General features: G+C 41.9%; 2 protein-coding genes across 10 annotated transcripts in view; one reads left to right on the top strand and one right to left on the bottom strand.

The window, feature by feature from the left end:
* Positions 1 to 24,153, top strand: part of LOC311579674 (protein Njmu-R1) — a 216,181-nt gene that overhangs the window by 97,124 nt on the left and 94,904 nt on the right. The gene's annotated exons all lie outside the window — the stretch shown is intronic.
* Positions 9,969 to 24,153, bottom strand: part of RHOT1 (ras homolog family member T1) — a 69,610-nt gene continuing 55,425 nt past the window's right edge. For 3 of the 7 annotated variants that reach the window (XM_084747987.1, XM_084747985.1, XM_084747986.1), the window contains 2 exons: positions 22,849 to 22,971; positions 9,969 to 11,031 (listed from right to left, as the gene is read on the bottom strand). In XM_084747987.1, coding sequence (XP_084604113.1) covers positions 10,914 to 11,031; positions 22,849 to 22,971 — 241 coding nt within the window. In that variant the 3' untranslated portion in view covers positions 9,969 to 10,913. Of the gene's footprint in view, positions 11,032 to 12,400; positions 12,545 to 22,848; positions 22,972 to 24,153 lie in introns of all 7 variants that reach the window. The other 4 variants (XM_084747991.1, XM_084747992.1, XM_084747988.1 and 1 more) reach the window with 2 other exon arrangements.

Here is a 24,153-nt window from a genome sequence, read left to right as displayed (position 1 = left end):
AAAGCATGTACTAACATATCTAGGCCCATTAGTTGTTTTTGTTTTGTTGATTTTTTGAGACAGGGTTTCTCTTATAGTTCTTGCTGTCCTGGACTCTCTTGTAGACACGCTGGCCTCAAAGTCACAGCCATCCACCACCACGCCCAGCCTCCATTAGTTGTTTTTATGGAAGGGGGACAGCATTATAAACAAACAAAAAAAAAAACAAAACAAAAAACAAAAAACAAAAAACCTCCTCCTGCCGGGGCTGGAGAGATGGCTCAGAGGTTAAGAGCACCGTCTGCTCATCCAAAGGTCCCAGCAACCATATGGTGGCTCACGACCACCTGTAATGAGAGCCAGTGCCTTCTTGTGGTGGGCAGGCGCATATGCAGGCAGGCACACATGCAGGCAGAATACTGTATAGATAATAAATCTTTTCTTTTTTTAAAGTCATCCTGCCTTCAAAACAAATGGGAATTTAATCTGCTACCTGGGAATTTAGAATTTAAGAATTACTACTCATGATTGAGTCAAGATAGGGAGATTGAGTGTCTCCTTATTAGCACTTTGTGTATGTGTGCACATGGCCATCGTTTGTGTGTTTGTGTAAGTGTGTGTATGTGTAGGCCAGAGGTCAGTGTCAGGCCTCTTCAAAAGCTCTCTACCGTTTTGTTGTTGAGCAAGGGTCTCTCACTGCGCCTAGCGCTTACTCATACTCCTAGGCTGGCCGGCCACGAGCTCTGGGCATCCGCCTGTCTCCACCCTTCAGTGCTATCACAGATGCGCTTGTTCATGTCTGGCTTCTACATGGGTGCGGGGGATCTGATCCTTGTGCTCGTGGGTGAGCAGTGTTCCCTGCAAGTGGCAGCTTATAGGACCTGAAGCTGTACAGGACGCAGGGAATAGCTCAAAGGTCTCCCTTCCGTGAACAAGCACCTCGTGACCAGCCCGGCCCTCCCCATCCCCCACACTCCTCACAACCCCACACTGCCGGTGCCGAAATCTACGATCCATACGGATCAGCTTAAGTGTTTCACGTAGCCCAGAAGGAAGATTATTAGCAGAACACATGGTAGCTGTAAAGATGGGTGGTTCTACTGATCGGGAGGTAGCCAGGAGGTCCCAGGGCAAACTTCCTCAGTGGACTTGGCTCGGAAGCCTCCAAGGGCCTGGCAACACAAGACTGTCCTTTTAAGTGGCAGCCATCTTTTTTTTTTTTTAAAGATTTATTATTTATTTATTATCATGTATACAGTGCTCTGCCTGCATGTACACCTGCAGGCCAGAAGAGGGCATCAGATCACATTATAGATGGTCGTGAGCCACCATGTGGTTGCTGGGAATTGAACTCAGGACCTCTGGAAGAACAGTCAGTGCCCTTAATCTCTGAGCCATCTCTCCAGCCCATGGCATCCATCTCCTAATTCTTTCTCGCTGACTGCCAGCCAAGCAGAGCTTCCTCATCTGGGTTTGCACAAGGTCACTCTCTTTTTCAAAATGTGAATCGTGAATGTGGCTGGGCCCTGATGACAATGTAAGGTGATGCTGCATCTGCACCTGGCTGGCAACACAGCTGCATTGCTCTGCTGTCTCTCAGCTAACAGCCCAGCACGCATCCCTGCTGCTTGAGATGAGCACTGTCCTGTTCCAAGCACATTACTACATGGTGCATTTTCCAAATTCAGCTGCTGTTTTGACAGGTTTTACAGAAGTATGAATTTCAATTTCTATGAACCAGGCTGGAGCAGGTAATTCTTTCAGTGAGACAGGAACTGACCTCCAACCCCAGCAAGGGACACATGGGTTCCTGAACTTGCTGACTTCATGAGATAGATGACTCTTTAAGTGTGAATTATTTCAGGTCCAATGTGAGCATCACCTTCTGCAAAACTTTCTGGGAATTCAACTGGAGGAAAATCTGGTGGCCAAGCTTATCTATAGTTGCTCTTATAACTTCTCTACTTGTGGTATTTACATATAACGACCTCTCCCCAAGGGAGTGGAAGAGCAGGCACTACCACCCCACACATACAGCTCAGAACCTACATAAAGGAGGCTAAATACATGAATGTTACCAATGACCAGAGAGGAGAGACAGAGCAGCACACAGGGCAAAGACCCTAGCGCATCCCATGACTTGAAAGTGCAGATCAGAGTTCTGAGGTCTAGGCAAATGAACCTGAGCCTGCCAAGTCCCAGCATTTCTGCCTTTGGTTTTGTTGAGGTCCCTCCCTTCCAGGCAGCTTAGTCACTGGTAACATCTCTGCAGGAAATATTTTGGTTTTCCTTTAGTCACCCCCGACGCCATAATCTATTAACTGTACTGACTACCTGAGTTTTCTAGGACAAACAGCTTGAAGTTCTTTTATTTCTTCCCTCGTCGATTAAAAAAAAAAAATTGGTGAGCACTACATCTCAATTATTGTTTTTGGAACTGAATACAAAGTGGAGATTATTTCAGGCAAAGCTGTACTCTTACAACAAATAAAGAAATATATGAAAGAAGGAGTCTGGAGAGATGGCTCAGCAGTTAAGAGCACTGGCTGCTCTTCAAGAGAACTCTGCTTCAATTCTCAACACCCACATAATCATCTGTAATCCCAATTCCAGGGGATCCAATGCTCTCCTCTGGCCTCTGAGGGCAACACACACACACACACACACACACACACACACACACACACACACACACACACAGAGTAAAAAGACACTTATGGGAAAAAAAGGAAACTTATGTAGATAAAATACCTATAGACGTAAGTAAATGAATTTTTTTTGTCTGTGCTTTCAAGATAGGGCTTCTCTGTGTAGCCTTGGCTGTCCTGGAACTCACTCTACAGACGAATCTGGCCTTGAACTTAGAGATCCACTTGCCTCTACGTTCTGAATGCTGGGATTAAAGGCGTGCATCAACAACTAAAAAATTAAAAAATATATTTTTAAAGGGCGAAAGCAGGCTGGCAGGTGGACAGACAGATGAGCAGCCAGGTGGCTTCTTTAGATAGACTGCCTGAGAAATTTCCACTCACCAGGTAATATTTAAACCAAGACGTGAGCAACAAGACCATTCCGAGCAGAGAGCAGCTCTGAGTAGGCATGCAATAGGGCTAGAAATATTAAGAGCAAGACAGGTGCGGTGGAACACACCTGTAACTCCAGCATCCCGGGGAGGCAGAGACAGGCAGATCTCTGTGAGTCGAAGGGCAGCCTGGTCTATAAAGTGAGTCCAGACAGCCAAGGCTGTTACACAGAGAAACTCTGTCTTGAAAAAAAGAAAGAAAATAATCTTATGGCTGGGGGCAGGGTCACTACAACATGACAAACTATTAAAGGGTTGCAGGGGTAGGACGGCTGAGAAGCACTGGGTTAGAAGGCAATGCATGAGATGGAGTACACCTGCAGCAATTAGGAAACTGGCCTGGACTCTGAATCATAAATACGGAACAGAGGACTGGGGAAAGAATAGCCACTGCTAGGCTTCAGAGGCCGTGACTACAGTGCACAGCAGAGTCAGACAGGGATGTGAGATGGGACTGTGGGTTCTGGGAGCAAGTACAGTGCTGGTGGTAGCAACTTAGGAGTCAAAGCAAAACTGCTTAAGCTCAAGAGAAAGCTAGGCACTAAGCTATAGTATAAAGCCGCAGTCACCTAGTGATGACCACTAGAAATGAAGACAAAAGGGCTGGAGGAGCACAAAAGCTTTGGAAAATTTAACTTGACAATTGTTTTGTATTGGAAACAGGGTTTCTCTGTCTGGCTGTCCTGGACTTGCTTTGTATACCAAACTGGCCTCAAACTCAGAGAGATCTGCCTGCCTCTGCCTCCTGCATGTTAGGATTACAGATGTGTACCACCCTAGCTTGCCTTGCCATTTTTTTTATTTTTTGGTTTTTTGAGACATCGTTTCTCTGTGTAGCCTTGGCTGTCTTTGACTCGCTTTGGAGGCCAGCCTGGCCTCTAACTCACAATGATCCGCCTGCCTCTTTCCCGAGTACTGGGATTAAAGGTGTGCGCCACCACATCTGGCTTGCTTTGCCAATTTTAATTCTTTTCCATCCTTTCTCCTTTCCTCTTTTATTATTATGTACACAGTGTTCTGCCTACACATACACCTGCAGGCCAGAAGAGGGCATCAGATCACATTATGGATGGGTGTGAGCTACCATATGGTTGCTGGGAATTGAACTCAGGACCTCTGGAAGAGCAGTCAGTGCTCTTAACCTCTGAGCCATCTCTCCAGCCCCTCCTTTCCTGTTTTTAAAATTAAATATATTGAAATTTTATTAAAGGCAAAGAAGAAAGCCCAATGCTGCTCAAGGCTAATCAATATAGAGAAAAAACCCTGAGAATCAGAACAGTGGATCCCGATGCGAGGCTCATATACAGAGTAACGGCTTGACTCAAAGAAGTCACCTCCACTATTGTGTCCAGTGTACGCTATGAGCGGGTTTTAAAATCTAAGTACAGCAGATTAGCACGTGGTCATGTACACAGAAGGCTAAATTCCCCCACACAACTAAATTAAAATGAAATATTCTCCTGGGATTCTCTGACCTCCATGTACCAATCACACACTGGAATCAAATACAGCTAATGGCCCAGAAGAGTAAGTAGCTCCACGTAGTGCCCAGAACTGAGCCTGCTCCACCCTGACCCTTCAGGGGCTAGCTGCTCCTCCAGGTTAATTTGGCCACAGCACTCTGTACTTGTGAATGATTTTACTGGGAAAGAGAAAACACAAAACAAGACACCTCCTCCACATCAATCTGTTTCCACACAAACATGACTACAGTGCTTTTACAGTCTCAGTATTTCCTATTTCCAAATTCCAAGATAACTAAGTGATTTAATGACTAGCAACTGCTGCTTGATTAAATCAGTTTCTGTACATCTAAGGATAAACTGTTTGTTTTTGGTTTTTCGAGACAGGGTTTCTCTGTGTAGCCCTAGCTCTTTGTAGACCAGGCTGGCCCCGAACTCACAGAGATCCACCTGCCTCTGCTTCTTGAGTGCTGGGATTAAAGATGTGTGCCACCACACCCATCTTAAACTCTAGATTTTTATTGGTCACAAAAATCCAAGGAACCAGGTGTGGTGGCTTGTAACTTTAAGCCCAGTATTTGGGAGGCAGAAGCAGGTCTCTGTGATCTCTGTGAATTTGAGGACAGCCAATATCTACATAGCAAGTATCAGGGTAGCCAGGCTTACATAGTGAGACATTGTTTTTAAAAACAAAATAAAAAACAAAAACAAAAATATCCAAGGTGGCAGAGAGGCGGTTCAGTGACTAAGGTGCTCGCCTTAAGTCATGAGGACTATGGCTGAGATGCCAGAGCCCATGCAGATGGTAGTGGGCCTGCCTGTAGCTCAAGCTCTCAGGGGTAGAGGTGGGACGCCCCCTGGGACAGCTGGCTAGCTACATCAGCAAAATGTGCCTGTTCTAGGTTCAAACAAGAGACCTTGCTTCAAAAAACAAACAAACAAACAAAAAAGAGACCTTGCTTCAATAATAGTGGAAAGCAATTGAGAAAGACAGCCAACTCAAGCCTCTTTATACATGCATACACTAACACACACACACACACATACACACACACACACATACAATCTAATATATTCTCATAAATACACACTACATATACACATGAGAAAACATGATCACCAAAAAACTGATCACCAAAGAAAAACCCAGAAAGCCTGTTCTGTGGCATGGAAAGGTTGTGCGAGGTCCTAATCTCAGTATAGATCCTGCCTCTGCCTCCCCAGTGTTGGGATTAAAGGAGTGCGCCACCACGCCCGGCCAAGGCTGCTATACTTTATGAACCTTGGAACTGAGATTAAACAGACCAAGGATCTGAGTGTATCACGGGGTCAAGGGAGTAGTTTCTGAAACAATCACAGACACACGATAGCCACAAATCAGAGGAGAACGTCAGTTCTGAGCGCCTAACAGGTTAACAGACACTTGTTTCTTTTCTTTTTTCCTTCAAGACAGGGTTTCTCTGTGTAGCCTTGGCTGTCCTAGACTCAAACTGGACCAGGACCAGGACTCAGCCTGGACTAGGCTGGACTCAAACTCAGTGATCTACCTGCCTCTGCCTCCCAAGTGCTGGGATGAAAGGTGTGCGTCACCACGCCCAGCCTTCAGACACTTGTTCTTTAAGAGGATGAAAACACAAGAAAGGGCTGGCAGGATGGCTCCATGGGGTAGAAAGAGCTTGTCACACAAGCCTGATGACTTCAGTCAAATCCCCAGAACTGAGCCTGGAACCCGGGTAAAAATGAAAGAAAGCCACTGAGACGGAATGATAAAGTCATTCATTGGCTGAGTTCAAAACCTGGGACACACATGGGGGAAGGAGAATCAACTCCAGCAAGCAGTGTTGGCACCCACACCCACACCCACACCCTCTCTCTCTCTCTCTCTCTCTCTCTCTCTCTCTCTCCCCTCTCTCTCCCCTCCCCCCCTTCTCTCTCCTCCAATTCCAAGGAGTTCAAGGCCTTGAACTCACAGCCATTTGCCTAATTCTGCCTCCCAAGTGCTGGGATTAAAGGCATGGACCACCACGCCCAGCACTAAACAAAGAATTTTTAAAGTGTTCTAGGTTGTGAATCTGGAGCTCAAGGGGTTTGAAAAAATCAAGTTTCCTCAGTGGGGCATTCTCATACTGTGAAAATTTAGCCTTTTGATGCATGGTGCTTTCAAATTCCAAATCAACTACCCCAAACGAAGACTGCAAAAAAACTAATTAGAGTTTGGGCCTGTAACCCCAAACTCTCTGTGTGCTCAAGGCCAGCCTGGTCTACAAAGCAAGTCCAAGACAGCCAAGGCTACACAGAGAAACCCAGTCTTGAAAAAAAAAAAACAAAAACCAAACAAACAAAAAATTAAAATGTTATGAACAAGCTTAATAATAAAAGTTGGCTATCTATTGGTCTGTCTGTCTGTCTGTACTGAAGACTGAGCTCAAGGCCTTCCACATGCTTAGCACACATTCTTTTTTTTTTTTTGAGACAGGGTTTCTCTGTTAACCCTGACCGTCCTGGACTCATTTTGTTGACCAGGCTGGCCTCGAACTTACAGCGATCCGCCTGCCTCTACTTCCCGGGGGCTGAGATTAAAGGCACTCATTCTATCACTGAGTCATTCATCTGTTGATACTCACATTTTAAAGATTCGCATAATCACCTGTAAATTTTCCCTTTGCAGTGTGACCAAGCCTGTATCAAAAATATTTGTTGCAACAAAGTGCAACATGAATTTATAACCTCCCAAGTATTACAAGAATCCGGGAGCTAGAGAGATGGTTCAGAGGTTAAGGGCACCGTCTGTTCTCCTCCAAAGGTCCCGAGTTCAATTCCCAGCAACCACATGGTGGCTCACAGCCATCTATAATGAGATCTGGTTCCCTTTTCTGGTGTGCAGGTGTACGTGCAAGCAAAACACTGTATAAATAATAAATAAATCTTTAAAAAAAAAGAATCTGGGAGAATAATGTGTAGGCATATCCTGATGGCATCTCCAACCCTTCACAGACCTGTACTCTCCTGAGCATTTACTTGAGCAGCTTGCTTGCATCACACCCATATGCTAGCTAGTATGGCTGCACTTCTCCTGAATACATACAGACATTTTTCACTGTCACTACTCCCAAGAAATATAATAACTATTTATACAGCCTTTATACTGTAAAATGCATGGTAAGCACTAGTTAGATATTATGAGTTAAAGTAAACAGGATGTGCATGGGTTATACAGAAATGTTTTACACACACACACACACACACACACACACACACACACACACACACACACACACACACACACACCTCTGAGGACTTTGTTGTAGCCATGCAAGGTCTTGGAAGCAACTATCCAAAGATGCAGGGAAACACCTGTACATGTGAGAGAGCCTTTTATATTAGCTTACTTACACAAGTACAATTCAAGGGGGGTGGGGCAGCAAGGCTAATCTTACTTGCATTCTAAGGGCATTTTAGGAAAATGTTATGTTTTACCACAGAGATTAAGCACTTACCTCTGTCTCTTCCTTGCTGCTCATTACTCTACCATCTTCCTGCAGGTCAGGATGGAACCTCTTCACCTAGCACTGGCTCATCAGTGCACTCTCCACTGGTTCCTTGCAGTCGGTGATGTACAAATATGCACCAAAAGATGTCCACAATCCCTCTACTTTCATTTTGTGGGTCACTTCAGAATGGCTTTGTCTCCCCAAACGCCTAATATCACAGCCCACTCTTACTCTGGTATTTGTTATCACTACACCATGGTAAATTTTTTGGTCAGATGTGTAAGAGGATGATATAACACCACAAAGCAAAGACACCTGAGCACGAAGGGCGAGTGTGTTATGGTGGTTAAGCCATAGGACAATTCTTCAAAGTGACAGTTCTTTTAAAAATGCCTTATTGTTCATTGCAACACCGTAATAAATGGCCTCAGAATTGTCCATTTACAAGATGATGCAACTGGCATCAGTTTTCTTTTGTGAAAGGTTTTCTTTTGATCTTTCAGTTCTTAACTCTCACTTTTTCCTTAATATTCTTAGAGCTTGTATTTTTGGAGCAAACTGTCAAAGCCAGAAGAAACCTCTTACTGTATTTCCCCATCCTAACTAGTTCCTCAAGTGTATGTAAAACGAGGAACACACCTGCAGTGACTTGACCCCCACTCACCACACCACCTCAGCTGACAGACAGATAAGGGTATCCAGGCTGTACGGTGTGGGTCATACACCAACACAGACAAATGGGGCAGACAATCTGACTTTTTGTGAATGAAAGACACTTACCTTAAACTGAAAAGATTAGCCAGACATGGTGGCAGGTGCTTTTATCCTTTAATTCTAGCACTTGGGAGGTGGATCTATAAATCCAAAGCCACCTGGGTCAACAAAGGGAATTCTAGAGCCAGTCAATGCACAGGGATGAGACCTTGTCTCAAAACTCCATAACAAACAAACAATCAATCAACAAGACTGATGAGAAGAAGGTTTAAATAATAAACCCATCACTTTCTACACACATTCACCCCACCCAATTCGAGACAGGGTTTCTCCATGTAACCCAGTCAGGAACTCAGAGGTCGGCCTGCCTCTGCCTCCTGAGTTTTGGGATTAAAGGCGATTTAATCCCATTTTATCTTGACAAATTGTTTCCTTCCTGTTTCTCACAAACACAACAATCTGTTAAGGCATACTGATTTGAAACAAAACAAAAAGATAGATGGAAGGAAAGGAATAGCTGTCTTTGAAAAGTGCATAACGGAGATCAATTTATTTGGTGCATTAGAAATTCTCAGAAAACAATAAAAATTAACCTAAAAGATGGCGCAACCAGTAAAAACACCTGAGTTCTATCGCCAAGACCCACATTGTACCAGAGAACTTGACTCCTAACCTGTCTCTGACCTCCACATATACGCCATGGCACACATGGCCCATATACACACAGATACACAAAATAAAAACAATGTAATAAAAAAATTAAGAAAAATAATAAAAATGAGGTGTCACCATATTTAATTTTTTCTTTAAAGTTAGAATGAAAATGGGAAGAGGAAGGAGAGACAGGGAAAGGTAAGCAAGTGAACTGTTTCAAACTGGCTAAGTTGTTATTGTTGCTTTCGAAGTGCAATCTTGTGAGACAATTGTCTCAGAAGAACAAAGGGAAGAACCATCATGTAAGGAGAGACAAGCCCCGCAAACCACAGCTGGCCCTCGCTGAGACCACATTCACAACCGAGTGGATCTCGTACACCCATAAACCCTAATCAACTTCTTCCCTACTGAATATCACTTTTTTGTTTAAAAAATAATTTCTAGCAAGCTAGTCCAGGACAGCCAAGGCTACACAGAGAAACCCTGTCTCAAAAAAAAAAAAAATCAATTAAACTAAGAAGGGTAGAAACCAGAGGATCTGACTCACATCTCACGGTTTACTTTATAAGACAAAAAAACTCAAGATCACAGTACACAGCAGTTATTTATTTAAATACTTGAAAAGGTCAATGATGGAAAAAATAGGTTTATTGTGAGAGTTTATATCCATTAGATTTATTTTACCATTAAAAAAGTGTTGCCTCTAGATTATCCTGGCCAGATATAGAACACTTCATGACACATGCAGCTACGGCAATATGCTACAACAGACATGGCCACCACAGGACGGCTTCACTTGGGTGAGATTCAGCAGTGGTCAGGGCGGTGTGTTTATTATAACTAAAAACATTGATAATATACAAATTGTTTTCCCCATTTGATTGAAAGGGCTATAAAATCCCACACACTGACAAAGAAGCAATGCAGTGACATAGGTTAACACCTCCGCTACCTGCTTCTGCCTCAGATGCTCAGCCACACAACTTTCTAGATCTCATGATGGCTTCAATGCTGCCATAAGTGATGGAAACAAATGGCTTTGGAAAGCTGACCTTGACTCCTGTGTGATCTTAAAAATGGAGAGAAGTGGCTACAGGAGCCAAAGGATCATTGTGAGTCAACATGAAATAAATATGTGATTCATGAGTAAACACAAGCTCTGGGGTGACTGAGATCTAGCAGAGTGAGCCAAGTGAATACTAAACACTAATGCAGAAATGTCTGGAAACAACACTTCTAGAACTCAGTTTGGGAGACCATATCTTGCTTGAATATATACATTATTTACAAAATATTCCCTTTTGGCCTCTGAACTTTAGCCACCTAAGTTTGGCTACTAAGGTGTGTTCTTTCCACATGCTAGCAAATACTGCAGTAATTACTATCAGTAAAATACTCTTATGCATGAATTACAAATATTAATAAAGTAACTCTGCATGTATAAATATCTCAATTATTTCTAACAGAATTTAAAGCATTCAGAATGTACATAAAAGTATCTGTTTTTGGTAGGCCGGTTATTTTTTTTAATCATCGCTGTTTCAATAATGCTTTATACATAGCAAAGCCCAAAACTGCAAAAACGGTAGCACCAAAACTCGCTCGAAGCCAGAACGTGGAGCTCTTGAGGTCAGCTTGTGTCACGTGCCTGCAGTCAGAAAATAGAATTAATATTTAGAAGATTATTAGTAGGAAAGTTTTCCAGGAACCATCTAACAGTTTATCTGGGGGAGTATCTGCACACTTGTCAGGCTAATTGCATATATAACGCTTACCCAAAATATTATCGATATGGCTGTGCACACAATAAAGACATCAGTAAAGACATGTCTTTACAATCAGCTACTACTTGGAAGTTGAGATCTAAAACTTTCTATGTTTTTGTCACATGGGAAATGAAGTTGGATTAATTAGCTGAATACTTTTTAATATTTCCACAGCCCTTCACAGCGAGAATTAGGGCTGGATCCTCACAATTCTGAGGGTCACATTCATAGAATGCAAGTAGGACAAAGTGCTCAGGAGTCAAAAGCTATCTTGTAAGCAGTTAATTGACAAGTGACAATACTGTCTCAAGAGCAACACTTAATGTGTGAAAAATTTGAGATATAAAATGTATCCCTTCTAAAATATTCCAAAGAGGAAGTATAGATTGGCCAGCTTGCATTAGATTAGTTTGGTTACTGCTAATTAAAGAGAAAAAAAACCCAAAACTAAACCCAACAAACTTTGATGTTAGTTACAGGCAGTGATAATGACACTAAAGGGCATGATGTAATGTGATGCACTGAAAGGTAATGACACAAAAGAAGCTATATTATACATGACAAGAACAGGGGCAGCCTGCACCACAGACTGAGTTTGTGAGCATGCTCAGTTACTAACACTGCTAAGCACCCTCAGGCATCTCGAGTATGACAGCTTACCATGAAGAGGATAGAGATTAAAGCAATGGTCGAGCATTGTGGTTACGTGTGAGTCAAGAGACTTAGGCTGGGCTCTCAGTTAAGTGGACACAACCGAGGTGCTATGAGACCTTCCAGAATTAAGAGCTCAGAGACAGTCTTGGATGCTTTACAATTAGGCGGATTTGAAGCAAGAGTCAGATCATTAAAAGACCAAGACACTGTTATATGCAAAGGGTTAAGAGCCAAGAGTTCCAATTGTACACAACTACTTTGCCTTAGCCCTAGATACAGAATGTTTGGTTTAGTTCTCACAAAATGCAATCTGCTCTTCCCAAGAACACTGCAACACAAGCCCGTGCTCCGTGCTTCTCAGTGCAGCCAACCAGCACGCGCACTCCACACCTCATCCTTACCAGAAGTCTCTTCTCGTGAAATTATGTTTTACAAAGCAAAGTGATAACACAGTTCATTCTACATTGTAAGTTAGTTCTTCCAGCAGGCAATGTTTTTAGCTTTTAAAAGATTAGGGAGGAGAATGTTTAGTTCTGTTTTTTTCTATCTGGGAAGATTCTAACAAGGCCAGCCCACCAGTGGTGGGCAACGTGTTACCTGTCATCAAGAAAAAGCTGACCATGAGATGACTCCATGAAGATGGACCCTTCTACAGAGCGGACGGCGTGCACCTGGTGAGTAATACTGCCTTCGTCGTCTGCTAACAGCATGGCACCCCACTCAGCTACCCGGGCTTTTAACCTTTCACACACATGCACACAGTTGGCAGTTTATAGCAGAGCTCATGAAAGAACAGGACTCAAAAATAACATCTCTCAATTAAACATCCTTCATATATTTGGGGTTGCTTTTCTATCAGATTGAATCTTATGCTTTCTATATTTAAAATATAAGCATTACGTAGACAACTGCTGAGTTAAAGTGATCTCTATGTTCTCTTAGTACATTCACACATTGAACAAGGGCACTTGGAGCTGCTACTTGCACCTTACACAGCCCCAGGACTGCGCAACCCTTCAAACCTCTGCCATAAGCACTGCCTGACAACACCACAGTAGTCAGTCAAGCAAGGCTACAATCACTAGTTATGAAGTTTATGTGCTTACAATCTCAGAATATTGAAAACTAAAAGTACTATCCATAAAAAAAAAAAACCTCCAATATTCCAAACTGTTAGATCATCACGGAATCATACTGAGATGAACAGTTCATATCGTTAATGGGCAGAGATGACTTAAAGAAGTGGTTCTCAACCTGTGGGTTGTGACCCCTTTAGGAGTCAAATGACACATTCACAGAGGCCACCTAAGACCATTAAAAAACACAGCTATTTACATTACAATCTATGCGTTTTGGTTGTAAGCCTAGCCTTTAATGGCTGAGCCATCTCTCCAACCTTACCTTACAATTTATAACAGCAGAAAAACTAAGAGTTATGAAATAGGAATGAAAAAAAATTTATGGTGAGGGGGTCATCACAACATGAGGAACTGTATTAAAGGGCCGCAGCATTAGGAAGGTTGAGAATTACTGACTTCAAGTAATACCACAAGTTCAGAGTGTATTAGAGCTTTTGTTTTGAGTGTTATTATAGGGCACGGCACATTCCATTAATGAGCTGCATCCCAGTTCTATTTATTTATTTATATTTCTTTTGAAGCAGGGATTGTGATCTTGCCTAGGATGGCCTTGAACCCATGGTCTTCATATCTCTGCCTTCCAGGGATGGAATTATGGACAGGAGCCACTTCATCAGGAGAGCTTGTGTTTGTTTTTACATTTTTTCCCTTTATTCTTCAATGTACGGGGAAAAAGGGATTAGCATTAAAGCTAGCTATAATCACATTAGTATCTGTCAGAATTGCTTCTCATGAGTAGTCCTTAAATGGATATGTGCTTCATGATGCTCCCCTTTGTTGCTATTGTTCTCAGATTTCATTACTTGTAGGTGAGCTGGGGTTGGGGTAGTGCCCGGGCATGCACGTGGAGGTCAGAGGCCAACATGAAGGAGTCAGTTCTCTCCTTCCATTAGGTGGATCCCAGGGACTGAACTCAGATTGTCATGCTTAGCGGCAATGACTTTACCCTCTGAGCCGTCCTGCTGGCCCCTTTGTTGTCTTAGGTCTAATTCTGCTTCAGTCTTCTGAGTTCTGGCATTTTAAGTGTGTGTGACCATAGCCAGCTTCCTTTTTGTTATGTTTGTTGTTGCTATATGTTTAAACATTTTATTAGATTTTAAAAAATGTGTTTGCCTGCATGTATGCATGTGCACTACGTGCATGCTTACTGCCCTTAGCAGTCAGAAGGAGAGTACCAGGACACTGGCCGGCCTGCAACTGGCGTGAAGATGGCTGTGAGCTGTCACGTGGGTACGCAGAATCTACAAGTGCTTGTACCACTGAGCCCGTAGCTAAGGCCAATCCCTCCAGCCCATCTGTTACGCTTTCAGAATTACACTGATATAGTATCCCCTGTAACTTTTAAGAAAGGAATCTCATGGTTTAATTCTCATTCCTTTCATCTTTCCATTTGCCTTTTCTCACTATGACTCAAAAGAAACGCACTACTGTAAGTGGTGTTCTAATTACAATTCCACTTATGTGTCTCAGGGATAAACTTTTTTAATAGATGTATTTATTTATTTATTATGCAGTGTTTTGTCTGCATGTACACCTGCAGACCAGAAGATTTCATTATAGGTGATTGTCACCTACCATGTGGGTGCTGCGAATTGAACTCAGGACATTTGGAAAAGCAGCCAGTGCTCTTAACCTCTGAACTACCTCTCCAGCCCAGGGATAAACTTTTAAGAGAACACTCTTAGATAACTCTAATGCATGAGTTCTTTGAGTTATCAGGACACTCAAGTATTATATATAGCTTTTCTTTTTTTCAAATACACATCTATGCCAAGGGTACCAAAACTAGAATCAAGTTCTGTTTCTAAACACTCTACTGATAAGGTGTCTGGGCCTCCTGACCTTAACTCTACCTGGCATTTCTTACATCTATGACTAGTAGTAATGCCATTATTGATGCCAGTTTATTATTCTGATTTGGGGGGGGGGAGGTGTGTGTGTGTGTGTGTGTGTGTGTGTGTGTGTGTGTGTGTGTGTGTGTGTGTGTATGAGAGAGAGTGTGTGTTGCCAGGAATCAAAGTCTGGCTTCATACATGTGAGGCAAGAACCCTTACATTGACTTACAGCCCCAGCCCTGCAAATATAACTCTCCTAATAGAACTAGGAAACACAAACTGTTTTAAATTTATTTATTTTTATGTGCATTGGTGTTTTGCTTGCATGGATGTTTATGTGAGGGTGTCAGACCTTGCAGTTATAGGCAGGTGTGAGCTGCCATGTGAGTGCTGGGATTTGAATCTGGGTCCTCATCTGGGTCCTCTGGAAGAGCAATTAATGCTCTTAACCATTTAGCCACCTCTCCAGCCCTGCATGAACGATTTTTTAAAAAATTTATTTATTTATTATTATGTATACAACGCTCTGCCTGCACATACACCAGAAGAGGACATTAGATAACATTATAGATGGTTGTGAGCCACCATGTGGTTGCTGGGAATCGAACTTAGGACCTCTGGAGCAGTCAGTGCCCTTAACCTCTGAGCCACCTCTCCAGCCCCCACATTAACTATTTAATAAGAAGTTTCTTAGGAGAGATTAAGAAAGCAATGCACAGAACCCAGTAGAGATAAACTGTGACAGAAATCAAAAGGAAGCTGTTAACTGAGCATGCCTAATAGTGACATATTTTGCAAAAGGATGTAGATAGACAGTGATGTCAGGAAATGCTCCACACTCTCTAAGTTGACTACAGATGCTTAAAGAATTGTCATGTTCTTTAATATATAAACTAAATGGACAATAACCTGAAATCCTAATCATCAGCAGCTGACTGAAAAGCTGTGACACAAGTTCTTGAGTTATCTTAAATTTAAGTATAGGTGCTGGAGAGATGGCTCGCAGGTAAGAGCACTGGCTGCTATTCCAGAGGACCTGGGTTCAAGTCCCAGCCCCCACACGGTGACTCACAACCATCTGTATTTCCAGGGGATCTGACACCCTCTTTGGCCTTCTCGGGTACCAAGAATGTACGTGGTAGTGCACATAAACACATGTAGGCAAAAGCCCCATATATAAAATGCGATAAATCTAAGAAGAAAAAAAACCTAACCTATGTTATATATATATATATAGATTCAAAGAATTATACTTAAAAACATACAAAGGAGGGGGCTGGAGAGACGGCTCAGAGGTCCTGAGTTCAGTTCCCAGCAATCACATGGTGACTCACAATCATTTGTAATGAGCTCTGGTGCCCTCTTCTGGCCTGCTGGTATGCATAATAAATAAATAAATAAATATTTGGGGGGGGGACACGACATACAAAGGAAAGTAGACGCTGCATATAAGACACCAAAATAGGATTTCTTTGTTCACATTACTTTACTACAACATAGTATTCTAAGAGAGCACAAGAGTCCTAGTATCTAAGATCCTAAAAACCCATCCTTTCCATCAGATAATTCTATGAGAAAGCAATTCATTTTGGTCTGACAGTAATAAAATCCTTCCTTTAAAGGGCAGCTAAACAAAGTAACATGTCTTCCAACTGCATAGGGGAAGAAGTTGGGTGATTATCAAAGTAACACAGGCAAGCAAAGTAATCCATTAGTAAGTAGCTTAAAATAAACCACACATATAATCAGTTCTAAAATGTATTAAAAATACAATGAGGCGGGAGCTGGAGAGATGGCTCAGCAGTTAAGAGTACTGACTGCTCTTCCAGAGGACCCTGGTTCAATTCCCAGCACCCACATGGCAGCTCACAACTGCCTGTAACTCCTGTTCCAGGGGATCTGACAACCTCAATCAGACATGCATTCAGTCAAAACACCAATGTACATAAAATAAAAATAATTATATATATATGAAAACCGCCTGTCATTCTGCTGTCTAAAACAACAACAACAACAACAACAACAACAATGGGGACAATGTCCATCTATAAGATAAGTTAGCAAGTTGTGTGAATTATGCACTGTTACCAAAGTAAAATGCTGCTACCAAACTTAAGGAATAACATGAGTAAATAATTTAAATGGCTAAAGCAAATAAAATGGAATTTCAAAAATCCTAAAACCAAAATAAGTGCCAAAGAAAATTGTACCAAAATAGTGTATTGTAAAATAAACAATTTTAGTTCAATTATCAGTTAGGAAACATGGGAAAATTATATACAGAAACCTTGCTTTGAAAGAGATCAAGAGATTTCAGAAAGGAAAAAAGAACATAACCATTTAACATAACAATTTAAAAGGTGATTAAAATCACTAAGTGGCACAGGTGACTGAGGAAAAGAATACCTAAAGGACAGATTGACTCCGTAGACTCTCTGACACACATGGTAGCATTATCAGAGAAAGCAGTTCTCAAATAAGAATAATAGGCAATAAATAAGTAAGAATTCTGGGTAGTTTAAACCAAGAGTCAAGCTTATTCTTATATACTAGGTTCATCACTTTCAGATTCAAAAAAATTAAAATAATCTCAAAAGGTGTTTTCCCCCAGTAGCATAACTTACACTACTAGAAATGAAAGCATTCCCAAAGATAAAATGACCGACTACACACGAATCATCCTTCAAATATATGGTCGCTTGAATAGAACTGGCACCCATAGACTCATGTGTTTGAATGCGTGGCTCACAGGGAGTGGCACTATTAGGAGGTGTGGCCTTGTTGAAGGAGTGTGTCACTATGGAGGTGGGCTTTGAGGTCTCCTGTATGCTCAAGTCTGGCCAGTGTGACACAGTCTCCTTCTGCTGCCTGGGGATCAAGATGCAGAGCTCTCAGCTCCGCTGGCGCTGTCTGCCCGCACGCTGCATGCTTCCGGAGCCTCTGAAACTGTAAGCCATCCCTAACTACTTGTTGCCTTTTACAAGACTTACCTTGGTCATTGTGTCTCTTCACAGCAATAAACCCAAGCTAAGATCAGATGTATATTCAAACAATTCTAATTGTTCATAATTGTTCTAAAGGAAAACATGAAACTATTCAGATATGAAATATGTGTCTTTATGTAGCCCTTGCTATCCTGGAACTCACTATGTAAACCAGGCTAGTCTGGAACTTACACAGGGCCTTTTGTCTCTCCCTCCACAGTGCTGGATTAAAATCGTGCGTGCGTGCGTGCGTGCGTGCGTGCGTGCGTGCGTGCGTGCGTGCGTGCGTGTGTGTGTGTGTACACACCATTTATATCAAACACTAGGTGGAAAGTGGAAACCTTCCTCAAGGAATGAAGCGCTATGACTTTTAACTAAGTCTTTCTCTTCTGCGTATATTAACAATATTCATTACAATATGTTTAACATGGCAAACCAACAGTGACTGTCAGAACCTGAGAGGACAGAAGGCTCCATTCTCGCCCCGCCACCCACACACTGTGGGGTGAAGAACACAGGCTCTGTCTTGTGTCCTCTTTTTCTGCAGGATTTGTCTGTGACAGGATCTTGAACTTACGGCTATCTCCTGCCTCAGCACTACTCCGTGCTCCATTTTCATCTTAAAACTAAGACTGCAGAATGGTGGTTTATGGATATGCTTGGTCCTGGTAATGTCAAAGTCTTTAATGCATATTAGTCAATTACCAGCAACTTTCACATCAAATTGTTTTTTAGTGGGTTTTTGTTTGTTTGTTGAGAGAAGGTATATAGTCCCGCCTGGCCTGGAACTCTGTAGAGCTGGCCTAAAACTCAGAGATACACCTGCCTCTGCCTGTAGTGCGGAGACTAAAGGTATGTGCACCTTTTTTTGGGAGGGGGGGAGCAGTTTCAAGACAGGGTTTCTCTGTGTAGCCTTGGCTGCCCTGGAACTCTCTTTGTAGACCAGGCTGGCCTCAAACTCACAGCAATTCACCTGCCTCTGCCTCCCGAGTGCTGGGATTAAAGGCCTGCACCACCGTGCCTGGCGAGATAGTCTTATTCTAGCCCATTAGAACACATTCTGTGGTTTAAGCTGGTCCCAAACCCATAGTAATTCTCCTGCCTCAGCCTCCTTAGTGTTGAGATTAGAGGCATGGGTAATACCACAAACAAGCCCATGTCTCATAAACCCTTGATTCTCAGTTTCTTTTTTTAGAATCAGAACGCCAGGCAACACCAGTCCTGCACAGCACAGGCACACAGCAACATAGCAAATGTCTCTTATAGTCAGGCCTGCTGCAACCACCGCGCTCCTCACACTTGGGCACTGCACTCATCCACACCCTCACCTATTACTCTACATCCTCTGTGAACTGAGTTTTGGCCTCCACCCACCTATGCTGTTTTCCTATATCCTTCTGTTACTTAGAAGAAATCAGTATAGAAACCCTGACATTCACTGCAACTCTACCCCAAACACGGTGAAACAGCAACTGAGGTAAGAACGTGGTCCTCTGAAACGTGCATGGTTTTCTTCATATTCTGCTTTTGATTACCAGATGCCAGTGATGAGTGCTGACACTATTATTAAATTACTTCCCATTTGAACAGATGTGACAGAAAGGGCTGACTTGTTTGAAGATCGTGGTGTGGCTCAAGCACATGAATTTAAAGTTATCTCCAAACTATCTCACCTAGAAACTGACTGAATCACCACCAGTGCCACAGAAAATAAGGAAGTATGCTATGATAGCAATTAAGAACTTCTAGAACAGATAATGAAATAAGTGGTTTGTAATTGGTAAATTACCTTAAGCCAAGGTAGGTTCACCAAGAATAAGATATCAAATAGATGTCACTTCTTATTTAGTAGATAAAACAATGCATTGAGGGCTGGAGGAATGTCTCAATGGTTAAGAGCACTGGCTGCTCTTCCAGAGGTCCTGAGTTCAATTCCCAGCAACCACATGGTGGCTCACATCCATCTATAATGTGATGTGATGCCCTCTTCTGGCCTGCAAGTGTACATGCAGACAAAGCACTGTACAAATAATAAATACATCTTTTAAAAATTAAAAAACAACAACAAAACAATCCATTGATAAGCAGGGCAAAGCGATAAAAAATTATAGACTGATTTCAAAAAACACCCTCCCTGAAACTCCTGATAGATAAGATACAATGTCTATTTATTTGTATTTTAATTTTTTTTTAAGATTTATTTATTTATTTTATGTATATGAGTGCTCTATCTGCATGTACACCTGCAGGCCAGAAGAGGGCATCAGATCACATTATTAGATTATAGTGAGCCACCATGTGGGTGCTGGGAATTGAACTCAGAACCTCTGGAAGAGCAGCCAGTGAGTGCCTTTAACCTCTGAGCCATCCTCTCCAGCCCTGTTTTTATTTTTGAAGCTAAGTTCTCAGAATGGAGTTTAGTTAGGCCTCAAACTTATTACTGTGTAAAGCAGGCTGGCCTTGAATTTGCGATTCTCCTGTCTCAGCTTCCTGAATACTGGGACTGCAGGTGTGTACCACCACATCAAGCTTAATGATACATTAGTTTTAAAACTTCATTATTTACTATTACTTTTTATTGTTTTATTTTTTGAGATAGGTTCTCAAGCAGCCCAGGCTAGCTTCTAATTTTTTATATAAGCAAATTCCTGATCCTCCTATCTCAGTCTCCCAAGTACTGATATTACAGGTGCATGCCCCACACCTGGCTCAAATATATATACACATACACACACATATACACACACATATACATACATACATATATATATATATATATCCAACTGAATTTTACATCTATCATTGGCAAAGTTCCCTATGGCTTGTTCACTTTTCTCTCTTTACATTATCAGCAACTTGAAAACTAAAACACATCTAATTTATGCAATTTGCATATAACAAAATGATAGTTATATAATAGGGCAGATTATAAAAATGCTTGAATGACTGAGCTAGAACAAATGAATGAAAAAGAATGACATTTAGTAGAGAGATATACATACCTACTTTTACATTTAAAATGTCAACTAAAATATTTAAAAGACAATTAGAGAGGAAGAGATGTTTGCCTTAATAGTACTGCATATGAAAGATCAATTTTGATCAGCCCCAGTTAATAATATATGTCAACATTGGGATGGGCTGCTAAAACTTCAATCACATACTAGTTGGGCGCTAAACATGTGCTGCTCACAGTTCTGGACTAGTCAGGCACCACCTGGAGCCATCTTGGTGATGACAATTAAGAAAGATGAGGTCACTAAAGTCATCTAGTTCCGCCTGGAGAAGAGACTGTCTGAAGGACTGCTGTGCTGATGAGGGAGAGTGGGATATGCTGCTCTAAAGGGCAGAACTAAAGCTAACAGAGGGAAAGCTACAGAAAGAAATATCTAGCTAAAAAACAAAAAGCAAAAGCAAAGTCTCTCTTTAAAAAAGAAAGCTGTAGGCAAACAGCTGCCTCTCAGGAAGGCTTGCAGAGAGCGCCACTCTCCTGGGATTAGCCAGATGAATTCCAGAATCCAAGCCCAGAGCTCATATGTTTGTTGGTTTGAACTAGCCTTGCATCTCTGTCAGTCACCATGGTGGATTCTGCCTGGTTCCTCCTTTATAAGACGCTCTCAAAGGACAGAGGGCAGAACTTTCTTACCAGGAGAGCAGGGTAACCCCTTCACAGTGTCCTTCAAGGGGGCGCACTCTTATTCTGGGACTGCTACAGCTCAAAGCACCACTAAAACACTCACGGAATGCCTTTAAATCTAGTCTCCAACTCTAGGCAAACAGCATTTCATAGGCTCAGTTACTACAGTGGTGGTGGCCACATTCTTAGGTATTTAATCCAGCTAGAGTCTAGCCAGGCTCTATATGTAGCTAGAGTTTTCAAGGATGGACCACGTAGCACAGCCATTTTAAACCAAATCTATTATTAGCTTGATCATCTGTTTAATCAAGCCCAGCTCTTAATTATAGCTAGATGATTTTAAAAAACAAATTCATCCCTAGACAATTATAAATTTTACACAAGATACAAACTGATATTACATAGTTTTTTAAATTTAAAAAAAGCCACTGACTTACAAAAGGGTAGCATGATCAGAATAAGAAAAAAGCTCAGCTGGGCATGGTGGCGCACGCCTTTAATCCCAGCACTTGGGAGGCAGAGACAGGTGGATCACTGTGAGTTCAAGGCCAGTCTGGTCTACAAAGTGAGTCCAGGACAGTCAAGGCTACACAGAGAAACCCTGTCTCGAAAAAAACCAAAAATAAAAAATAAAAAAATAAAAGTAAAAATAAAATAAAATTAGATTAAAAAAAAAAAAAGAAAAAAGCTCACTGCTTTGAGAGCGAATACATCCACTCTCTTTTCATTTTTGAAAGAATATACTACTTCATAGGGTTATATCAGAGCTTAGCTCACAAAGAATGACTTCAAAAAAAAGTAATCTGCCTATTTAGAATAAACAAGTTTAACAAACCTGGGGGAGGAGAGCTCAGAATCTAGCACTATAGTCCTCCCCCCCCCCCCCAGATTTTTCCTTAACGCCTTTAAAGTTGATTATCATTCTCATTTCTAGAAACCGTGTTCTTTCAAGTAAACTTTCCAGGTACTTTCATCCCCAAAAGAAATACTGGAATTATAAAAGTTTCAAGAATAGAGAATCTAGTTCATATTAGTATGTTTGCCTATGATATATCATACGAACATGAACCAAGTACAGTACAATGTTTTTTATTTTGGATCGATGAATCTTTTCCTTGCTACAAAAGTCCTTCTAGTCTACAACTCACACCAAGATTTTAACATCCATGTACAATATTATCTCCTACAATGGTACGGATGGCTACTTTCCTAATGAAAAAGACTCAAAATCTTGTCTTATAGTTCCCCAAACAGACCTACTGATTTTAAAAAACATTATTAATGATGCTTCCCAAACTAAACATGTCACGACATTGAGACTTTCAGTGGGGTTAGTGGGAGTCAGTTGGCTCATGGCCTTTGTAATGAGTATCTGTGTAATAAATAGTTATCCACTTATTCTTTTGTATTTTAACAGAATGCCTGGTACCCAGTAAATAAAGGTAAGAACCTGTTAAGAACTGCAGTGAAGATTTTGTTCTTTACAGATTGCAGCAAGTCTGAGTTGAGGAAGTTCTGACAGATGCAAAATGTACACCTGTTGCAGGTGCACATGCAGCGTAACCGGGCATGGCTGTGAAGACACACAGAAGGACAGGGTTGAGTTCTCACTCGTAAATACGGCACAGGTCAAGTGTGCCAACTTAAACTAAGAAAGACGTAGGCATAAGCAACACTCTTTCTAGAAAGGAAAAGGACAGTGTGGGGCATGCTAAAGTTGTGCAGAATTCCACATTTGCTAAAAGCATAGTAAGCAGTCAGAGTTCTTCCTCCCTCCCTAAAGAAAATCTAGGGAAGATTAGCTAGGGGATGCGATCATTATCAGATGAGTTTTAGTGGAATAAATATGCACAGCAATAGATGGCACCCTCATCTAAATTAATAAAAAACAAAACTTGTGTAAGCCATAGCACCAACTGAAAGGAAAAGTTTGCTAGCATTTGAATAAGCACTCTCTCCTCTTCCTCCTCCTCCCTCAGCATACACACATGCCTGAAAACCAGGAAGGAGAAGGGTGACAAATGCACAAAAGCCAACCCTGAGAAGATGTGAACAACGTCATCTTTAATTCACCAAGCACCCTGGCTCCCAAAGGAAATCAGGGTGCTTCATAAATTTGTACTAGAAGAAATACAGGGTTAATCCCATCAGCTACAAAACACAGCAGCTCTAAGTATGATGGATGAGATTCTGGTAAGGATGTACAAATCTACAGTGAGCCAATCGAATCAGTTATGAAACTGAAGGGCTTTCTGACTCCTTTCTGGTTGAGTGGAGTTTCACTGGTTAGCGCAGGCACATGGGGTGACCCATTTCACCTAAGCCCTGACTACAATGCCTTCAATGACTGCTCAGTGGCCAGACAAACAAAGCCATCACATCACCCATGACGAGGTACTGGCTGGCGCAGAACCCACTGAGAAGAGCACCATCGGATGAATTCATGCCATCACTTCCTGTGACATCTGATCATTTTCAGAGGCTTCGCAGTCAAAGGACTGGCCCAATCTGCCTTGGCTTAGCTTGTGAGAGCTGATGAGACCACAGCACACGGTGGCGTGGGTGTGGACATTAGCAGCATCCCAAAAGTGCCTAACTCCCAATATGAAGAAAAACAAGAATCAAATTTGAGAATTAATGCTCATGACATTTCTTTTTAAAACCTGGCTTGTGATGAGAAAATTGTATCACTGCCACCAAGATGCTGCCAGCTGTCATACTGGAATCCATCCGTGATTTTTATAAAGTCAATCTG

Source organism: Acomys minous (assembly GCF_964271855.1).
Source record: "Acomys minous genome assembly, chromosome: 12".
NCBI classification, from domain to species: Eukaryota; Metazoa; Chordata; class Mammalia; order Rodentia; family Muridae; genus Acomys; species Acomys minous.
The sequence above is the reverse complement of the archived record's forward strand: the minus strand, read 5'-3'. Positions and strand labels throughout refer to the sequence as shown.